The 22,141-nt window shown below is 35.5% G+C and overlaps 1 protein-coding gene across 1 annotated transcript in view; it reads left to right on the top strand.

The window, feature by feature from the left end:
- LOC139977846 (uncharacterized) overlaps positions 1 to 22,141 on the top strand; it is a 55,375-nt gene that overhangs the window by 23,303 nt on the left and 9,931 nt on the right. The window contains exons 8-16 of the mRNA XM_071987532.1: positions 4,349 to 4,432; positions 5,247 to 5,351; positions 7,121 to 7,204; positions 9,354 to 9,458; positions 10,869 to 10,994; positions 11,748 to 11,873; positions 14,823 to 14,927; positions 15,359 to 15,505; positions 21,587 to 21,712. Of these exons, the coding sequence (XP_071843633.1) occupies positions 4,349 to 4,432; positions 5,247 to 5,351; positions 7,121 to 7,204; positions 9,354 to 9,458; positions 10,869 to 10,994; positions 11,748 to 11,873; positions 14,823 to 14,927; positions 15,359 to 15,505; positions 21,587 to 21,712 (1,008 nt within the window). The remainder of the gene's footprint in view (positions 1 to 4,348; positions 4,433 to 5,246; positions 5,352 to 7,120; positions 7,205 to 9,353; positions 9,459 to 10,868; positions 10,995 to 11,747; positions 11,874 to 14,822; positions 14,928 to 15,358; positions 15,506 to 21,586; positions 21,713 to 22,141) is intronic.

The following is a 22,141-nucleotide window of genomic DNA, read 5'->3' as shown; positions in this document are numbered from 1 at the left end:
ACATTAATTGCCTACAGGCTGTTTTACATATACTGGGTGACTTTTCGCTAGTTTCGGGCATGGTTACAACAAATCATCTCTCTTCCCTATAGGTCCTTCTTATGACACTACTCCTGCTTGTTCAAGAATTGTTTTATAGTCATAACCTATGGCCCTAGTAAAATCATTAGATATAAATTTCACAAAGATAGTCTTTACAGTCTCAATTATCTACCAAAACTTACTCTTAACCAGTGGTCCAGTAGTGACATCACTCCTATTGGCAATTACCCTGATTAAAATTTTAGCAATCTCTCAAGTACGTTTTCTCTTCTCTGTTCTGCCAAAATCATTTGGAACAACACCTTGATTCATATTGATAACGCAGCGGTCTTTAATGAAGTGTTTTACTCTCAAATATTCAGGAGATTTAGCTAATAATATATATGCTTTTTGGGCTTTTGCTGACTTGAGTAATAAATACAATATCCATTCTCGCTATTATATACATTATCATAGTATTATACATGCTATTCCCAGCCACTGGAAGAATTATTTGATTAAGGTTACGTATCCTTCACAACAGGTAATTGTCTTTGTTGATATGCTGCATTTTCAAAAAGTCTCCAGAAGAGCATATATAGAATTACGTAAGAATAGTATGTTACTTTCCCTTTCAACATGCTCTAAGTGCCATACCCTCTTGAACATTCCTGACGGTGAATGGAGTCAGATGTTTCATAATTGTTTGACAGTGTTTGGGATACAAAAATATGTTACTTTCAGGTTAGATACTTATATTTTATTCTTGGTACAAATCAGCCATTGTTTTAAGATGAAAAAAAGAAAATAAGAAGATTAAGATATCTCTCATCTCTTTAAGCATGTGATAGGGTCATGGGCGTCAACCCAGGGGGAGGACGGGGGGACACGCCCCCCACATTTCGATGGGTGGGGAAAACAATATCAAATGCCCCCACACGTTTGGAAAAAGAGTAGTGTCGTGGCCCTATTTGGTTAGGGCTTACACATCTCAGGATTCATATCATCGAATATCACTCAATGTTGCTGAATGGAGAATTCCACCCAGATCTCGTGAGTTGGTACTCTGAGCTCTCCAACAATATTGAGCTTAGTCTGCCTTTCTTTCGAGGCCAGTTCCATTCGTCGTCGGTTGAAGGGTATAGACAAATATTCAAGTCGATATATCCAGCGGTACGGGCTATGTTTGGTGAAGTCGAAGCTTTCTTGCGGTTGCTCCTCGTCTCCTCCGCCAGTTCGACGGAAGCTGAGAAATCTTTTAGTGCTTTGAGGCGTTTGAAGACAAGGCTACAGAGCACCATGACTCAACAGAGGCTGAACCATGTGATGGTGTGCCATATTCACCGCGAACGTCTAGCCCAGTTGAAGCCTGAGGAGTTAGCAGAGAAGTTCGTTGGTTCCTCGGATTACAGACGCCGCATCTTCGGGCGATTCCAGTAGAAAACTAGTGCGCTCCGTCATTATCATAAGAGACAGTACTTCATAGCTAGAGCCAAAGCCTGTTGTTGTTGTTGTTTAGTTTCAGATGGTGTTTCAAAGACGGTGCCCGTTCCCTTATATTGGGAAAATGAAATAGGGAGCATATTCCGTGGCAGCGCTTCCCATGTTACCTTGTTGTTGAGTGATACCGGAGTTTACTCCACAGTGAGAACACTGGGTACACGCAGGGACGTCGCTAGAGGGGTGTGGGGGTGTCTTAGCCCCAAACTTGGTAAAACTGAGTTGGAAAATTGGAGTGCGACAGTCGGAATTTCCGACTGTCGCATTCTAGTTTATCTCGGCCTACTCATTTATCCCTGTGATTGTGCATGACCTAGAATGATTGAAAAATTTCGGTCAAAATTGACCTTTAACCTGTCATATTTACCACGTTTTCCTTGCCACTTTGGGAAGTTGTATCTCGCGATTCTTATACTCCACCGTACAAAACTTCGTTTGATTTTGAAAATACTACAAAGAAATGCCTAATAGAACTACCTTCGTAGACGGCGTTCCACATGATAATGTGCACATCATATAGGCATGCATCTGTTTTAAATCGCCTGCAAATAACATACAATCATTTTCCGTCTTATTACCCATTGCAAATTATCTTTCTTTCAGTAGGTGCCCAAAAATGCTATCAGCATATTGCCCGAAATTTCACAAAAATATTTGGTTGGGGTGGGGGGGGGGGGGTGGGCTAATAAGTTTGTGAAATGGGTGCCAGTGCGTACAAATGTATCGCAAAAAGTTCGGAACAAAAGTGCAGTCGCGAAAGATTGGGTTTCTGACTGAAACTGTCCGTATCGTTGACGAGTAGCGCGAGGGTGGGGGGTACAAAGCAGCAGTCGGAATTTTCTGGCTTCAAAACCGATTTTCAGCCACTACACCCCGACCCCCCAATCATCAGGCCTTAGCTACGTCCCTGGGTACATGGTGGTTACATAGTACGCTCCGATCAGAATTCACCCGATTACCAGATGCAGATCCACCTAGCAATCGAGGTAACTTGCGTGAGGACTCAAACGAACAACCACTGATTTATTTTGATGCCTTCATCACTTTAGCCACCACTCACATGGGACCTATTCTAAGTCTGACGATACATGCGCATGTGTGAGGTCCTGAAAACATAATTAAAGTGGTTGTCTTGCCATCCTTGTTTCAAATTTCATAGAAATGCATTCTCGTAGACGTAGCAACCTGGTTTAACATGCTGGCGTTTGACAACTTTTGACCAATTTGCGCTAAGCTCGCTATACAAACTCGAATCTGGGCTGTGCCTAATTAGTTAGTTATTTAAATTATTAATAATGGCGTATGAGGAAATGCACCATTTTGTGTCATGACTCCCAGGACGGCAAGTCGAGAAACTCACATGCAGTCGCGGCGATTAGCTTCCTTCACCTATATGTCAGGGGACATTTTGCGATATCGTTCCTATGGACCAGGGGTGGGCAACCTGCATGCCACATGCGGCCCGCCAGTGACTTTTTTGCGACCCGTGAGATGTCTCAAGAAAAAGAAAAAAAATCAATCTATTTTACATCATCACCAAAAACGAGCTAGCTGCTTAGAATTTATCTGCACTAATGATGCTGTCAGGTTGGTCTATTATCACCATTAGTTATCAACTGGACTGTATTGACATTATGTTTTTGTGAATACAGATTAGTACACACACCTATTGCTTGAACGTCCTCGGAATCAAAGGTTTGAAATCAACAGCAGGTCGTTGGTTAGGTGCGGCCCTGTCAATCTTTCACTCCTAAAATCTGGCCCATTCATTCAAAAAAGTTGCCCACCCCTGCAATAGGCCTATATCTGAGGCCCTGTTGTCACTCCTTGACCGACTTGGTGCAATATAGTGTGCCCATATCGAAGTCAATTTATTCACAGATTGTTAGTTGTCATGGGTTCGAACAAATGGGGTATTCTATCCTGAAACATAGGGAAAAATGGGGCTGGGGTTCCAGTTCGCCGCATCATTTGTCAGCTTGCACTGGGTTCTAATGTTCATGTCAGTTGGAATCACTAATAAAAGAAATAATCTACCAAAAATGAATGTCGCATGAACTTTATTGCAGATTTCCTGAGTGACGAATTTGTAATTTTCTCCCGAAATCACGCAACTAGATGGCTGCTATTCAGCCTGGCAAGTGCCATCTCCATCGATCTGGCAGGTATTGAAATCTGAAATTTTCTTGGTACGCTGCGCGCCAACTGATGGTGGCGCTCCGCTTAGATAGTATTTACGGCCGGAATACGCGAATCGACTACGTCCCCATCACGTTTCAAATCGGATTGACGCCCCTGGATAGGGTTATGAGTTTTTGGAATGCTATTTCAAGTTGCTTTCCTCACAACTTAATAACTTTAAAATGATCTCTTTTGGCTTTTGGACAAACATATGAAACATAATGTGTTCTTACATCATGCTAAATATTTCATTTACAAAAGTGAAATGCAGGAAATCAATCCAAGCCGCGCTCAATTTAAAAGCGCCGTGGATTTTATCCTTAGTGTTGAGAAACAAATTGCATTTACAATCCACAGTTTGCATCTGACCATTAAATTAAAAGATCTTGCAAAAGGTCTGAATGATAGTGAATGAGAAACTATCGTTAAGTATATTCGTTTATCATTCTCTATTTACATTGTTTTACATTATTTCTGTTATATGTTTACATGTGTATATGCTTAATATCTAGACTGAAAAGAAAATATAGCAAAAAAAGATAAAAGAAGAATAAGAGTAATCGGATGCTATTTCCACGTTGCGTTTGGTAATCATTTGGTTACTATCATTGCATCTCCTTTCTTTCATGCTTGTTATTTTGTGCAGTTATACAAAAGGATAGAAGAAATAGAGGTTAGGTGTAAGAAAACCGGAAGTAAACAGAAGAACCGGAAATACAGTTTGCTTCAGGTATGGAAACATTCAATTCGTAATACATTCAGCTCATTATAAAATTTACTATCACATAACTTGCTGCCCTTTGTTAATATATACTTTATGCAGGAACATCTAGAACAGAAGGTTTTTCCGCAAAGCGCACAAATAGGCAGCAAATTACGCTATAATTACGTTACGTTAAAAAATACGTACACATATATACACACATATATATACACACACACACACACACACATATATATATATATATATATATATATATATATATATATATATATATATAGTGGTTATTCTGTGTAAAATTATCAGCTTCAAAGCGCCAGGGGTGCACTCTGTACATCATAATACTTGGGTAATACGCCCTTAATGACAGTTATTCAAAGCCCAATTTATACGCTTTAACACACCAGTAGAATCACTGTGGTCGAGTGGTACGTGGTACCCACCTTCGCCTGATGAGTCCCAATAGGACGAAGCCGGTCGTGAAGTGATTTTTTTTTTCTGGTGTGTTATTCTTTATTGATTTACTATATATCTGTCATACCACTTGCTTCACATTCAATTCTTATATATATATATATATATATATATATATATATATATAATATATATACATATATATACATACATAATTTATATATATACATATATATATATATATTTACATATACATATATATATTTATATTTATATATATATATATATATTTATATATATATATATATAACATATAATAATATTATATAAAATAATAGTCAATTTCTTCGCCGAGTGTTCCGTGGTATCGACAGGTATCAATAAACTAAATTTTTTAACCATTATTCAGGAGGATGTCCAAATTGATGATATGCGATATGAGCAAACACAACTGCAAAATGAGAGAAAAGGTCTACATTTTCAACAGCAGCAATTGAGATATGACAGTATGGAAGTAAGCATACATTAAATTCAAATTATAATTATTGAAAATAAAGTCAAATTGTATTCCCCTCTTTATCATAGGTGGTTTTCTACACATGTTTGGAAAATATTGATAGCAGCAGATATAACATCAAACATTTAATAATCTTGACTACAAAGAATAAAATATCCGATCATTGCTACCTGCGTGATCATTATGAAATAACTTACAGTTAGTTCATCTGCGCACAAGCAGACATATGTTACATGAGTTTAGGAATAAACGTTCCAAGCAAGTATTCAACTTTGTAAAAAGGCGGTTTGGGTCTGGGATAATATGTATCAATTCAAATTTCACAGTTCATTTCCGTTATCAAGGGAACGATAGATCTACAACTGTGTTTCCCCGTATGAGTATGAAATAATATATTCATGATAAAAATATCCCTTTGTGTAAGCAAAACGTCTTTTAAGCTCTTCAAAATTATAAGGGGAAATACCTTGTTAAGAAGAAATCGAAATCAAGACAGATGAAAAGGTTAAAAAACAAAGAGAAAAACAAGTAAAGATATCCAGTTCAATATAAGGAAACACTTTATACCTTGTAAGAGTTATTGGGGTTAAATTTAATAGTGTCTATAAATGCATCTCAATCGTTGCTGACATGGATACGCTGAAACAGAATAAATGAGGAAATAGAGAACATTATCAAAGAACATTTTAAAAGTTTAATAGGCAATGAAAGTATAGCTCTTGCACAGACAATATCTATATCAGAGGTGAGTCTGGCAAGGTATATTATACACACGAACCTGATACAACATTTGAGCATGAAGATTTAAACGTTTGTTAAGATTTCCAAAATATTCAACGTCGTTGTAAATGTATCAAACAAACTAGATAACATTTAGCAACATCAACGAAATGTCAACTATGCGATATGTTTGAGTATGACATAGTACTGGCCTATTAGATATACTGTTAGTTATTGACCGATTATTAAAGACGTTGGCAGAGAAGAAAGAGCTTTGAAAACTGAGGTTTCCTTTCTTGTATAGTGTGCTTCAAGCTCTACGAGAAAGCAGCAGATTAAACCTTACTATAGAGGAATGCATGTAGATATTTCGATTGCCATTGAAAGGATGAAACTCGTCTTGCTTCCTGCAATGATCGCATTATTGTGTAGTTATATTTTTCATGTACACCAGTCGGGTTAAACTTACATTTATACTCTGAAAGGATTGAAAATATGCCCGCCAGCAAATGTATTTATAAGTACATATTTAAGCTGTAGTCAAGAAGGAAGTATATCAGTTAAGCCGATGATATGTGAAAGAAAGATATCAAGTGTACCATCTGAATTAATTTGTTAATTAAATTACTTTGACATAAACATAAACAGCCCAAGAAATAGATATAGAGAAGAATTAGAGCAGAAATATAATATATATTCAATTTTATTTACGGAACGGAATGTGAAGATTCGACACAAAGATTGATTAGATATTCTAAGCGAATACGTAAGTTTGTTGTTAACAACTAGGCAGAAACTGCCCAGGATGAGTCAGAAAGGACGGAAATTAAACTAGACGAAACGATAGAAGAACTGATTGTAGGTTTTTTTTTTTAGAGTAAAACAATGTTGAAGAACACGAAGCGTTTTTATCATCGATGTATGTACCGACAAGAATGAATGAGATTGATCAAGAGGAATGGGATGCTATTTTCACGTTGCGTTTGGTAATCACTGAGTTACTATTATTGCATCTCGTTTTCTTTCATTCTTGTTATTTGTTGCAGTTAAACAAACAATTAGAAGAACTAGAGGTTAGGAGTAAGGAAACCGGAAGAAAAAAGAAGAACCTGGAATTCTGTTTGCATAACGTATGGAAACATTCAATTCGTAATACATTCAGCTCATTATGAAATTACTGTCACATAATTTGTTGTCTCTTATAAATATTTACTTGATACGGAAACATCTAAAACAGAAGTAGAAAGAAACTTTTTTTCTGCAGAGCGCACAAAATAAAGTTTGTTTAAAAATGTACGTCTGAATTCTATCAAGGTTAAACGATATTAGCAAAAGATCGCAATATCAATAAATTAAGTGTTAAAGAGTTTAGGTTCACTTCCGTAGAATTTGTCTTCGAATTTGTAATATCAACTCGTGGTAAATCATTTATTGCTTTAGTTTCGGATAACATTGTAATATATATGTAATTACAAATAGTCATATGTAATTGTCTCTGATAAATAACTTCTTTCATATATCAAGGAAAGAATAAGAAGAATAGGGGGAATTAAAAAATTCATAGAAAATGAATTTTAAACATTGGCGTTGCTGCAGCAGTCAGTATAAATTTATCGCAAACTAAGGTAGACACAATTTATCAAAATATACTTGTGTAGGCGATGCTTTTGAATATATTGCATAAATACACGTTGGACTGTTAATAACGCATTGATAAGAACTTAGTAAGAGGCGGGACATTAAAGTAATGAATGTGTCAAGTTATCACATTCGATCTCTCGATTCCTTAACATTTACTGGAATGCAAGTTCTATATAGTGATGGTAGAGGAAATATTTACAAGGAGGAAGGTAAAGCCCAGAAATAAGTAGCGAGACTGTAAAACAAAACTGAATATGTATAGTGCACTGACCTTGAGAGCATTAGAGTGATCAACCTTAATGAACAAAATGAATTTATTTGCGCAGTGAAGAAACTTTAATGAAGGCCTACTTAAAGAGGTTAAGTTATAAGAAGGTAGACCCCAATGTGATCATGATAAAGTTAAGATTAGGTATGATTGTATTTAACTGTGAAATGTATCGTTAGGGTGATAAATATACCATCACCAAATGTTTGCACTTCAAATTGTGTCTATTGTATACCTTACAAATCTTTATTTTATATCCTTAATCCTCTTTCATAAGCCTGTATGGAACATGAACATGATATTATAAAAAAGGAATCGAATACATATCAGAAAGGCTTAGCATTTTCATGTGCTTCTTGTGTGCTAGACTAGCTTAAATATATACTTTTCAAAATAATAATAAGCCTAGGGCGTAAACGAGGGCCGATTGTGAACTAAAACAGACAATGACAAGCATCGTATTACGTGACTCCTATATGGATATGTCAGTAATGATTAGAATTGTAGATTAAGACTAATTACTTCAGATTTTTCATCATATAGTGGCACAGATCAAGAAAAGGCAGCTATACTGTAATGCCGGACATGCCTTGTTTACCCACACACTTGCCGGAAACGTGTAGACTATGGGCAGCTCGTGGGCCCATTTACGCTTTACCTGTTTCCCAGGTCCCAGTATTAATGTGACAGGTAGTACTATAGAGTACCTGGAAATTTTCGACGCCTAATAGTGAGAGTTTTTCGTTACATATATACACATAGTTGACCGTTATTTGAGTGTATCTATATCTATTTCTGATTTCTATTTTTAGTTTAGCTGTACAGTCTTGTTCAAGGCCAAGGCATTGTCACACGACTTTACAACTTAAGCCTGGTCATATATATATATATATATATATATATATATATATATATATATATATATATATACATATACATATATACATATATATATATATATATATACATATATATATATATATATATACATATACATATATACATATATATATATATATATATACATATATATATATATATATATATATATATATATATATATATATATATATATATATATATATATATCTGTACTTACCAAGGCATTTACTTATATGTTTAGGCTCTGCTTTTATAGCATAGAGCACTCTTCTTGCAGTCCTGATCCTTCCTTGTTATATATATATATATATATACTTTTTATATATATATATATATGCTTTATATATATATATATATGCTTTATATATATATATATATATATATATATATATATATATATATATATATAATAACGGTCAACTCCTCGCCAAGTGTTCCGTGGTATCGACGGGTATCAATTAAACTAAATATTTTAACCATTATTTCAGGAGGATATCGAAGTTGGAAATTTGCAGCATGAGAAAAAAAAACTCGAAAAAGAAAGAGATTATCTTTATCGCCAACAGCAGCAATTGAGAAATAAGTGTATTGAAGTAAGTATACATTAAATTCAAGTCATCATGAATGAAAAGGAAATCAAATTGTATTCCCCTCTTTTTCATAGGTATAGTTTGCAACACGTGTTATAGAAAATATTGATAGCAGCAGACATAATACCAACCATTTAATAATCTTGACTACAAAGAATATAATAACAGATAATTGCAAACTGCCTGAACGTAATGAAATAACTTACAGTTAGTTATTTTGCAGACAAGCAAACATATTTTACATGAATTAAGGAATAAAAGTTCCAAAAAAGTATCCAACTTTGTAAAATAGGCGGTTTGGGTCTGAGATAATATGTATCAATTCAAATTTCACAGTGCATTTCCGTTACCAATGAAGAATAGGTCTACTACTCTGCTTCTCCGTATGAAATACTATATTTAAGTTAAAAATATCTATGTGTATGCAAAACGTCGTCTAAACTCTTCGACTTATAAAGGAACAAGTTCATTTAGTAGAAATGGATATAAAAACAGATGTAAAGGTTAAAATAAGAAAGAAATAGAAAGAAAAACAATGGAAGGTATCCAGTTAAATCCAACGAAACACTTGACACCTTGTTAGAGTTACTGGACGGTTAATTTAATAGTGTATTTATATAAATGCATTTCAATCGTTGCTGACATGGATACGCTGAAACAGAATAAACGTTTAAATGGCAATGAAACAGAAAAATGAGGAAATGGAGAACAGTATCAAAGAACAGTATAAACGTTTAATAGGCAATGAAAGTATATCTCTCGAACAGACAATATCAGAGGTGAGTCTGGCGTGGGTAGATTATACACACGAACCTGGCCTATTAGATGAACCCTTATATGTTGACCGATTATTAAAGACGTTGGCAGAGAAGAAAGAGCTTTGAAAACTGAGGTTTCCTTTCTTGTACTGTGCACTTGAAACTATGCGGAGAAGCAGCAGATTTCAATTTACTGAAAGAATGCATGTAAATATTTCGATTGCCATTGAAAGCATAAAACTCTTTATTTTTGCTTCCTGCATGTTCCCATGACAAAGACCGAGCATTGTCATGTGTTTATTGTGTACACGTCTAGCTTAAATATATTTATTTGTTTATATAATACTAAGTCTAGGGCGTAAACGATGGCCGATTGAAACTAAAGCAGACAATAACAAGCATGGTATTACGTGAGTCATAGTTCTGAATTAATTTGTCAAATATACAAGTTTGACATAAACGTAAACAGTTCAAGCTTTCTTTTGTTTTCAACTGAAATTACAATAATGAAAGCTTCATATCCTTGCTTATATGTACAATATCAATGGCTGAAATCAAGATGAATCATATGCTATTGTCACATGATGGTTTGTAACCATTCTTATACTGTCATAAAATATCTCATCTTCTTCATTATTATTAACAATTTTTGCAGTTAAACGAAAGGATAAACGAAGTTGAGGGAACAAGCACCGAACTTGAATGGCAACAGAAGTTATCAAAAGACAATTTGGACGGAGAAAAAGAAAAAGCAACTCCTGAAGAAAGATCACGTGTTCAGGTACGGAAGATTCAATCGAGTAATCATCCAGTTTATTTCAGTTCCGTTTATTTTCACTTAAAAAAAAAAAAAACGAGTAAGGAACAAGTATCTATAGAAAAAAAGTGGAGGATGTCAAATAAGCTAGATGCTTTAACTTGTAGCTCCCCTTTACAGTAAGAGGAAACGATAAAGCAATTAAAACAAGAGGTCACTCAAATTATATTAAGAAGAAACGATGGTAGTCAAAAAGTTTATAAATGATAGATACCAAGCATAACAAATCGTTGCGCTTATATAACTTAATTATTCACACGTGTACAATAAAAAAGTGGCATTCTTGAAATGTCATATAATGATACAGCTGCTGAACTATTTTCTGTCATTTTTAGCTGACGAGAAGACACAATTAAGTAAACTAATGTAGTAAAGTGGGCGATATAAAAAGTGTCAACAGAAACGTTGCAAGTTATTCCGGGTGTCCCAAAAGTGACAAATGAAGTTGAAAAAAATGAAATGAAGTTACAAAAAGTTTAATTTCAATCGAAAAGCTAACTAGAAGAAAAGACAGGAGAACTGAATGGATGCTTGTTTTAAGAGTTACACAAATTTGAAGTACAGGAAACGTCGTTATCATCGAGGTGTGTGTATCTCCAAGCATTAATGACATTGATCAAGAGGAATCGTATGTATATTGACGTTGACGTTTGGTAATCATTCTGTAACTGTCATAAAATATCTCATTTTCTTCATTATTATTACTCATTTTCACAGAAAAACGAAAGTATACAAGAACTAAAGAGTATGTTAACGGAACTCGAAAGCCAACAGAAGAAATTGGAAGATTATTTGGTTCATGATAGAAGAAATGCATTACATGAATTACACTCACGTATTCTGGTATGGAAACATTCAAAATCGTTTTATATGAATTAATTTCGATTTAGATATTTCTGCTGGCCGCTCCACCTTACAGTAAAAGGAAAATATAAAACAATACAGACAAGAGGGCAATCCAGGGAGTTGTGTATATCATCGGAAAGACCTTTGATGAATAATCTCTTGTGGACTACACAACAATTGCGAAGCCGTATTTATATGTTTTATTTAACCGTATTAGTAATATTGTTGTATGTAAACCATATAAGATATATTGTAACTTCAAATATTTTTGAATTTGACATCTGAAAAAGGGTCTACATTAACATCTAAATGTATCTGATTTCTTGTTTTTCTGTTAAGGTTTTTGTATCTCTACGAAGAAATAACACGAGTTTTGTTCGCCATATTAGAAGTACGGAAAAGCAGTTTCACGAGAAAAAAGTTTAGCGTGTTATCAAGTCATATGTTAATAAGAAAAGCATAAGAGTTAATTTCTAATTTGCGTTCCATCGATACTGAAACCTCAAAGGGCATTAAATGAGAAAACAAGAAACCCACCTCACCCATTCCCACCCTCCAAGACAAAATAATAATAATAATAATAACTGATGGCAAAAGGAACAAGAGGGCAATCCATCGAGTTGAAGATCTTCTCCCCTTCATGTCTTTATTCTTGGCATCCTAATTATATTTAAAAGCATGTCATTTGCTCACACAATTATTTTGAAATTGAACGGACTTACGATGTTGGAGGAGTTTGTGACACATTCTTTTGGACAATTGAGGCCAAATTACCTTTGAACTCAATTGACATTTAACCTAGACCCTAAACACCAGAATCTGCACTTTATAAAATTCGTCTTATCATTATCTACATATCTTGTGCTTTAATGCTTTCTTACTACATGTTGATATGAGAAAAATTGCTAAAAAACAATTTTTAGGTGATTGACCTCTGGCTTTAGACCTATGACGTCATTAATCACGCAGGATTAAACTTATATGATCAGACACCTAACCCCAGTTGAACTTGATCCGACTTATGGTTAAGGAGGAGTTTACGAAGCACATTTTTGTACAATTGAGGCCAAGTTGACCTTGACCTAAATTGAAATTTGACCTCGAACCCGTAGGTACTCTTTTTTAAGTCCTTTTATTCTAAAATTTGCACCACTATTCTACATATCTTGTGGTCAAACGACTTTTTACAACAAACTGACAAGCTGGTAATGAAAAGTTTAAGGGCGATTGACCTCTGATATCTGATATATGACGTTACCAATCACGCAGAAACAAGTGGTCATGGTCAGGCACCTACCCTACCAATGTTGGATACGATCGGACTTACAGTTAACATCCACACAACGACCTTTAACACCTAATTCTGTCCTATTTTAATATTCGTCTCATCATCTTATTCACTTCGATTGATTTAATGTTTTCCCTCCATGTTGACAAGCAGAAAATGGCTTAAAACCAATTATTAGGTTTGTTGACCTTTGACCTCTGACCTTTGACGTCAACAATCACCCAGGCACGACTTTACATGGTCAGGCGCCTACCCTCTCAGTTTGAACGTGATCGGAACTACAATATAGGAGTTCGCGGAATACTTTTTCGCACAATTTAAGCCAATTTGACCTTTGACATAATTGATCTTTGACCCCGCCCCTAAACACATCAATTTGTCTTATGAAAATTTATTATTTCATTATTATTTACATGTCCTGATGTTTAATGCCTTTTCCCTGCATTTTGAAAGACAGAAAATGGCTAAAAAAAGTTTTTGTTAGGTGTCTTAACCTTTGACTTTTGACCTTTTACCTATGACGTCAAAACTTATACAAGCACGAGTTAACATGGTCAGGCACCTACTTACTAAGTTTGATCTTTATCGAATTTACGGTCTATGAGGAATTCGCGACAACTTGTAGGCCCACACACACATACACACCTACTCTCACCTCCTCCCCTCCTCCCACTCACACACTTCCTCACATTTCTAATGGGGGTTAAGTACAATATCTCATCTCCCTGTACATTACATGTATAGAGATGAGATAAAAACACGATGTAAAAATAGTGAAAAAATAGAAACAAATGGCAAAATAGGATTACATACTGACATTTATCAAAACTATAAATATTCATACCGGTGCTGTGGCCGAGTAGATAAAGGCGGTGGCATTTGAAGCAATGAGGCTTAGCAATCGGGAGGTTAGAAACGTTCCTTAGCCCACCGTACACTACCCGACTGATCACGGATTAACACGATATTACAAAGTGAACAACAAAAAACGACAGAGAGCTTAGCATTAGAGAATCAAAACAGTAATCAACGAAGAAAGAACGCGAATCCAGGAGAGAATCCATTCAACATAGAAATAAGTTATCTTTATCTGTCTAGTTCATTTAGGGCGAAAGCCGACAAACAAGTCAAAGTATAGTCAACGAACGCGTGTTAAATTTAATATAGAAATGTTAAAGAAATTGATAAACCTCACAATACTTTTGAGTTATATACATAACAATGTGCTTTTTCTAACGTCCAATGATTATTTAAGTTATTAATTTCCCACCAAGTGCACGACTGTCACCGAAGATCTGCATGTATCCCTATTTTAGATTTCACAAAGCCATGATCAGACATGAACTAGAGGAATGCGTGTGTGTGTGACAACAAAGGTATAAGATGGTTTTACTGTCTCTTTAACAAAAGATCGCGATTTCATGGGCACGGCTTTTTTTTGCAGATGGATCACGACTGATATGACTGTTGTAAAAAATATGTACAAAGAAAACCGTCATTTAATACATTTGCATTATTTACCTTGTATTTACCCCGTGAGAAACACGTTTGGCCAAGTTATGTAAAATAAACAATACTGAATATGTCGCAATCGTATTTCGAAAATTCTACCGTGTATACTTGTTTAGTCACCTGTATCATTCACCTCTACATATCAGGCTCAAGTCGAATTAGAAAATCTGAAGAGGAAACGAAGACGATGGATTTTTGATTCGACAGAAGAAGTGAAGGATAATTATCACACCAAACTACGTTTGCGCCAGGTATATATTTACTTTTACAGACCGGCTTCATTGAGAATAATGATTAGTTCGCTCTGTTTGATTATATCTACGAAATATTTCTAAATTTGCTGGGAATAAAAAGAATGAAGCAAAATTATAAGGTTCACTGTTAATGCAAATCAATATTTGGACGAACATTTTCATGACTCGATAATTTCAAGTGCAGTCAAATGCCACAGAAATAAGGAACTCAACCAATGTAGGACTGTTCAGCTAACGGTGACAGAAGTATCAGTAGTTTTAATAATGGACGGCCTGAAAGGATAAATTCATCATATATGGATGACGTGTGTGTGCTATGAAAAATAGTACAACAAATCAAATTAAAGTAACGGTCAACTTATTCGCCAAGTGTTCCGTTGGATTGACAGATGTCAATAAACATAATTATTTAACCGTCATTTTTTTAGGTTGAAACTGAAAATAAAAACCTGCAGGATGAAAATAGACAACTGGAAAAAGAAAAAGATTCTCTGCAGCGTCAGCATCAGCAAGTAATAAATGAAATTAAGGAAGAGAAAAACATCAATGAAATCAACAATCAAAATTTAACAAAAGTAAGTATACATTCAATGTCAAGGATTTTATAACCTTCACTATAAAGCATATTATAACATATAATTCCTACCTGCGCGAACGCTATGAAACTACTTACAGTTAGTTAATCTTCAGACAAGCAAATATGTTACATGAATTATGGAATAACAGGTCCAAACAAGTATCCATCATTGCAAAATAGGCGGTTTGGGTCTGAGATAAGGTGTATCATTTCAAATTTCACAGGTCATTTCCGTTATGAAGGGAAGGATAGGTCTACTACTGTGTTTCCTCGTTTACATTATAGATGTAAGATAAAACATATCCCCTTCTGTATGCAAAACGCAGTAACAATTTATAAGGAAATATAATTCACTAAGTAGAAATGGATAAAGAGACAGCTTGAAAGGGTTAAGTAAGAAAAAAAGAAAGAAAAAACAACAACAAAAAACAAGGGAATATATCCAGTTACTTCCGAAAAACACTTACACCCTATTAAAGTCAATGTGTGGTAAATGTAATAGTGTCATAAATGCATCTATACGATTCGCCACGTTACTGTAAGATACGATCCGTCTTGAACTATTTTGTTCCATCATTATCAATATATTACGTTCCAGAATGCCATTTTTATTGTACACATTTCAGTAATGAAATTGAAATAACGACTTTTTATGCTTGGTATTCATTCTTCGTGAATTTCTTAAGTACCATCGTTGTTTTTTAGTATTATTATTATATTAATTTCCTCTTGTTTTGTATTGTGTTTATCTTTTGCTCTTATAGTAAAAGGGAGCGGCAATTTCAAACATCTAGTTTCTTTGGCATCCTCTACTTGCTTGTATGTATACTGGTCGTTACTCGTTTTTATGCATGTAAAAGTAAACGGAACAAAACGGAACTGGATGTATTTCAAATTTTAATCTTCCAAACCTGAACACCTGATCTCTCTTCACGAGTGAATTTTCTCTTTCTTGAACCAAACTGTCTTTCAATTTCTTTTGTTGACCTTTAATTTCGTTCTAGTACCCTCTAGTTATGTTATTCTTTCGTTAACTCCGAAAATTCTTAATTATAATGAACAAGATGAGATATTTCTTGACAGTATAAGAATAATTACAAAACTTCATGTGAAGATAGCATATGATTCCTCTTGACTTCAAATGAAAAGAAATGAGCATATCAGCAAGGGTAAGAAGCTTTGATAACCATTTTATATCATTGTAGCTTCAGTTCAAACAAAGAAAGCTCATGATCCTGGCCACACTCGCCTCTGAAAGATATCTTCTCTGTTCGAGAGTTCTACTTTAGTTGCCTTTACATGTATATTCTGTTCTTTGATGATGATCTTCAGTTCCTCACTTTTCTGTTTCAGCCTATACATGTCAGCAACCATGTACACTGAAAACTTAAATTGGTTCACCGACTAACATAACGTTAGCCCATCTGGTGTCTCTCCCGACTAACATAGCCTTAGTCAGTTGCTATACCGACTAATTTATTCCTTAGGCAGTTGGATTTCTTAGTCGGTCATCTTAGTCCGTCAGCTTAGTCGATCAACAATTTCTTAGTCGGTAAATGTATATTAGTCAGTTACATTAGTTGGTAACATTAGTCGGTCTTTACCGACTAATTTATATGAGCCACCGACTAGTTTATAGCAGGTTTAACATTAGTCAGGATGGTGCCTCTCCCGACTAACCTTTCTTAGTCGGTATCGACTGACTAGTTGCACTGACTAGAATCACTGAAAGAATTAAACCCGACTAGTTTCACTGACTAGCATCACTGAAAGAAAAGAGAGCAGAAGAAACACAAATAATGTGTACGTTGGCAGTATTTATTTCTGATAAAACTTCTGATGTCTACAAAGGCTGACTTTCGACAGATAGAGAAGAAATCACTGTAAACAATAATCTGAAAATATGATTTTATTCCAACAAAGTTAAGACAAGTTAATGGATCAAACATGAATCGCAAAAGTATAGCACTGCACAATAATGCAAAGTTGAATCTTGGGCAAGGGTTCCTCATGACTTTCGTTTTAAAGTGGTACCCCAAATCGACACCAGTTAAGTCTTCACGACCAAAGAGTGTTTCTCTTAACTACAAATGGCCTCCCACTTGTCTTCAGGAAGCCAAAATCTGCACCATTATTGACCTGTGAACAGAAAATATGATATACGTGTAAGCACAGATAAAGATATAGCACATGATAACTCACATTATCATAAACATACATTTACATTAAAATTTTATAACATATTGGGAGGTATACATTTAAATCTAGGTCCCTCAAATTATAAGCCAGGAATAGCGGCTTTACCAAATAATTATCAGCTTTGAACAGCATAACACCAAGTTATTTTTCAAAGCTGAATAATTATGTTAATCATGTTAATAATGATCCCAATAGACCGGGAGCCCAGCGGGTTTGGTTAGCTGGGAAGGTAACCAATTGCCTTGTACATCACAATGTTCACAGTGCATTCTTGTATATGAAACCAGACAACTGGCAAACCGACTGTGGTGAGTGTGGCTGGGAGAGCAATTTTAAAGTCACCTGATAGCTAACCTAGATCAGTTTTCATGGTAACACATCAAAGTAAGTACAATGTGTCAGGTATGGCCCCAAGAGCAACAAATGGCCATTGCCAGTAATTATTGGTGGTGGGGTACCCCTGCCAGTGATCTATAATTGACCCCTCAAGGCTGACCTAGGTCAGCTCATGAGGTAACCACTTGAAACCTACTGGAAAATGTTGGTTAGGACTTCAGATACACCTGATGGGCATTGCCAGTAATTTTTATTGGTGGGGTACCCCTGCCAGTAGACCCCCAAAATGCCCATCCCCCATTGACCTAGATGAGCTCATGATGTAACCAGTTGAAAACTACTGGAAAATGGTATCACTTCATATGTAAGGGATGGGCATTTCCAGTAATTTATATTGGGGGGGGGGGTACCCCTGCCAGTAGACCCTCAAAATGCCCATTCCCTCATTGACCTAGGTCAGCTCATGAGATAACCAGTTGAAAAATTACAGGAAAATGATAGGTATTACTTCATATGTAAGGGATGGGCATTTCTAGTCATTTACATTGGTGGGATAACCCTGCCAGTAGACCCCCAAAATGCCCCCCTCCTCATTGATCTAGGTCAGCTCATGATTTAACCAGTTGAAAACTACTGGAAAATGATTGACAGGATTCTATATGTAAGGGATGGGCTGACTCTGGCAGTGGTGGCCCACCAATATAAAATACTGGAAATGCCCATCCTTACATGTAAAGTGATACTTATCATTTTCCTGTAGGTTTCAACTGGTCAAATCATGAGCTCACCTAGGTCAATGAGGGGATGGGCATATTGGGGGTCTACTGGCAGAGGTACCCCACCAATAAAAGTTACTGGCAATGCCCATCCCTTTTATCTGAAGTCATAACCAACATTTTCCAGTAGGTTTCAAGTGGTTACCTCATGAGCTGACCTAGGTCAGCCGTGAGGGGTCAATTGTTGATCACTGGCAGGGGTACCCCACCACCAATAATTACTGGCGATGGCCATTTGTTGCTCTTGGGGCCATACCTGACACATTGTTCTTACTATGATGTGGTTACCATGAAAGCTGATCTAGGTTAGCTATTAGGTGACTTTAAAATTGCTCTCCCAGCCACATCCACCACAGTCGGTTTGCCAGTCGTCAGGTTTCATATACAGGAGTGCATTGTGAACATTGTGATGTACCAGGCAATTGGTTACCTTCCCAGCTAACCAAACCCTCTGGACTCCCGCTCTACAGATCAGTGAAAATTTGACCAAACTTATGAAGCTTGCACGTAAATGATAAACTAGACTGTTTTTTTTTTAAAAACAGGTTATGAAAAGTATCTTTAATATCATTAAACAGTTGGGTACAATAGTTAAACTCACTCTTCCATCTTTTTTCTCTATGGTACTTGTTCCTTTGCTTTTTGGACTCTTGGATAAACTCTTTTGTTCTGCGAAGGGTACCAATATATCATCTTAAAACATGTCTTTAAGCCATATATAACACAGTTCTCCTCTTCTGTTGTTGCCTCCACACTGGTGCTGTACATCACAGGACACCTCACCCTTGACTTAGATATTTGGCTTTTCAATTTCTGCTGGAAAAAAGAAACAGCAAAGTATTTATCAGTTGAAAAAGAAAAAAAAAAGTTGTCACCACAAAGTTATGTGAGATTTGCTTCCACTATAGTCTCAAAAAACAATCCCAAAGTTTGAAGCAGACTGTATAAAGCTGAACATTTAAACGGGAGTGTCATTACCATTGCAACAAGAATCAAATGCCCAGAATACAGAGATAATAAAACATGGGCTAAATCTTTGTTTGTTTTTATGATCTTTAAAAATATAAAATTTAGAAACAGAAATGCACTGAGCCAACTTATTTATAGGCATAATCGTTTTTAGTTGTTATTTTGCTTGCTCGCATAACAAGCCTGTTTAGACCTAGGCTAGAGGAGAATCAGTACTTTGCTATACTAAGTTTGTCTTTCGGTCGTTTTGATTTAGTCTTACTAGTAGTACTAAAGTATATAATGGACCGGCGAAGACTAGAGAATACCCAGAGTTTCAGGAACTGCGTTAAACTGTATGATCTGATCTATTATTTACGTCAATGAGTTTCATTCAATCTAGGATCAAAAAGAGAAAACTAATTAATCTTAACCTTTAAACTTTGCTACTAAACAGATATGCTTGAATTACAAATAAATGTCCAAAGAAAAACATCATAATCTACGAATCGATGCTTATACATATACATAAACAGAATAATTTGAATTCGCGCAAGTGAACCCTGCACTACATTGGACAGAAAAAGAACGTGCAATTAGACCAAACTAAACATACTAAATTTTCCGTTACTTCTACATACAATATCAATACAAATACAACAACTTACTCTTTTGGCAGTATACTAAAAGCACATGTTATAATAACTTCAGACTATCAAGCTTTCCTGAGAAAAAACGGTTAATACTTCTTACAGTAAACAAGTCGACCGTGAAGGAATGTCGCAATTGTTTCCTGGGTGTGACCGGAAATTAAATACTAAAAAATGATAAATGAAAAGGTTAAATAGAACTGAAGCGTGCATCCTGACTGCTCGCAACATATAATGCCGTTGACTAGCCAACATAATTTGTTCAGCCTACTGTGACTGTACGTTTGAAGGTCTAGCCTTGCTTATTCAATATCACAAAGCCTACCCATTTAGATTCACATGGGAAATTACAGGAAATCTTTACCAAATGAGTGTAGACTTCAAATAAACTATTGAGACTTATAGTTCCAGCATTTGTTTGGGAATAAATTAGAAGATTATGTGCCACTGTTCAATCTAGCCCAATACACACATAACACATTGTTAATTGGTGTTTAGAATCTACACTTTAGTGTTGAGAATGCACTGCAGTACCCAGTAGAAGCCTATAGGCTACTTACTGTCATTGCACTTGTGTATTGCGAAACGCCAGCGTGACAACGGTAGTGTTACACTAACCATAATACAGTACTAGTGCCAGTGGCCTAACAATTAACTTTAATTTTACCTTCAAGTTAAAGGAATAACAGGTAGGCCGATGATGGCAGTTAATACCTCCATTCTTCTAAAGACCTTCTTGGGTGATTTACGGTTGAAAGTTGCTTAGAGTGATCGTATGAAACTATGCCAAGTCCAGCAAGCTGCCGTTGCCTCTCGGTTTCCAAATTGAAGTGAATCGAATTGGGTTAAAATACATTAGTCCGTCGACACCGACTAAGCTACGATTATGGCGTAAATCGGGTGTCCGTATCGTTCTTAGTCCATGGGTTAAAATACCTTAGTCCGTCGCCACCGACTAAGCTGTGATTATATTTTCCTTAGTCAGTGTAAACTGACTAAGAATCAGCGATGAAACGAAGATTTTTGCTAGTTCGTGTGCATTGACTAACGTTACAGACTAATTTAACGTTAGTCCGTGGCAATATTGACTAGTTTATTTTTTCAGTGTAATCTTTCCGATTCGTTCATAAAATATCCCATTTTCTTCATTATTGTTACTCATTTTTGCAGTTAAACGAAAGGATAAAAGAACAAGAGGGTATGATAACGGAACTCAAAATTCGACAGACAAAATTGGAAGACAATTTGAAAGAAGAACAAAAAAAAGGGACTCGTGAAGAAAGATCAAAAATTCAGGTACGGAAAGATTCAAAATCGTTTATATTCAATTCAATTCAGTTCAATTATGTTTGTTTCCACTTGTGTAAAACAATTTTGAAGGAGTACAACTATAAATCAGTCAAAGATCCCGAAGGAAGCTAGATGGTATTACTGGCGGCTCTCGCTAGTAGTAATCGGAAAGATAAAGCAATGCAAACAAGAGGGCATCCAGGGAGTTGTGTATATCATCGGAAACACATTAAATGAATAATATCTTGTGTAATAAATAACAATTAAAAGCCGTTTTGTAATTTTTATTTGCCGTATAATAATGTTGTCTGTTAAAATATATAAGTTAATTGTGACTTCAAATATATTTGAATTTAATATACGACACTGTATCTAAATTAACAGCTATTTTTATACTGATACGGTTTCTGTATCTGTTCAAGGAAAGAACCATCC

This window comes from Apostichopus japonicus, chromosome 12, assembly GCF_037975245.1.
Source record: "Apostichopus japonicus isolate 1M-3 chromosome 12, ASM3797524v1, whole genome shotgun sequence".
Classification (NCBI taxonomy): domain Eukaryota; kingdom Metazoa; phylum Echinodermata; class Holothuroidea; order Aspidochirotida; family Stichopodidae; genus Apostichopus; species Apostichopus japonicus.
Note: the sequence above shows the minus strand (reverse complement) of the source record. Positions and strands in the feature narration are given on the sequence as shown.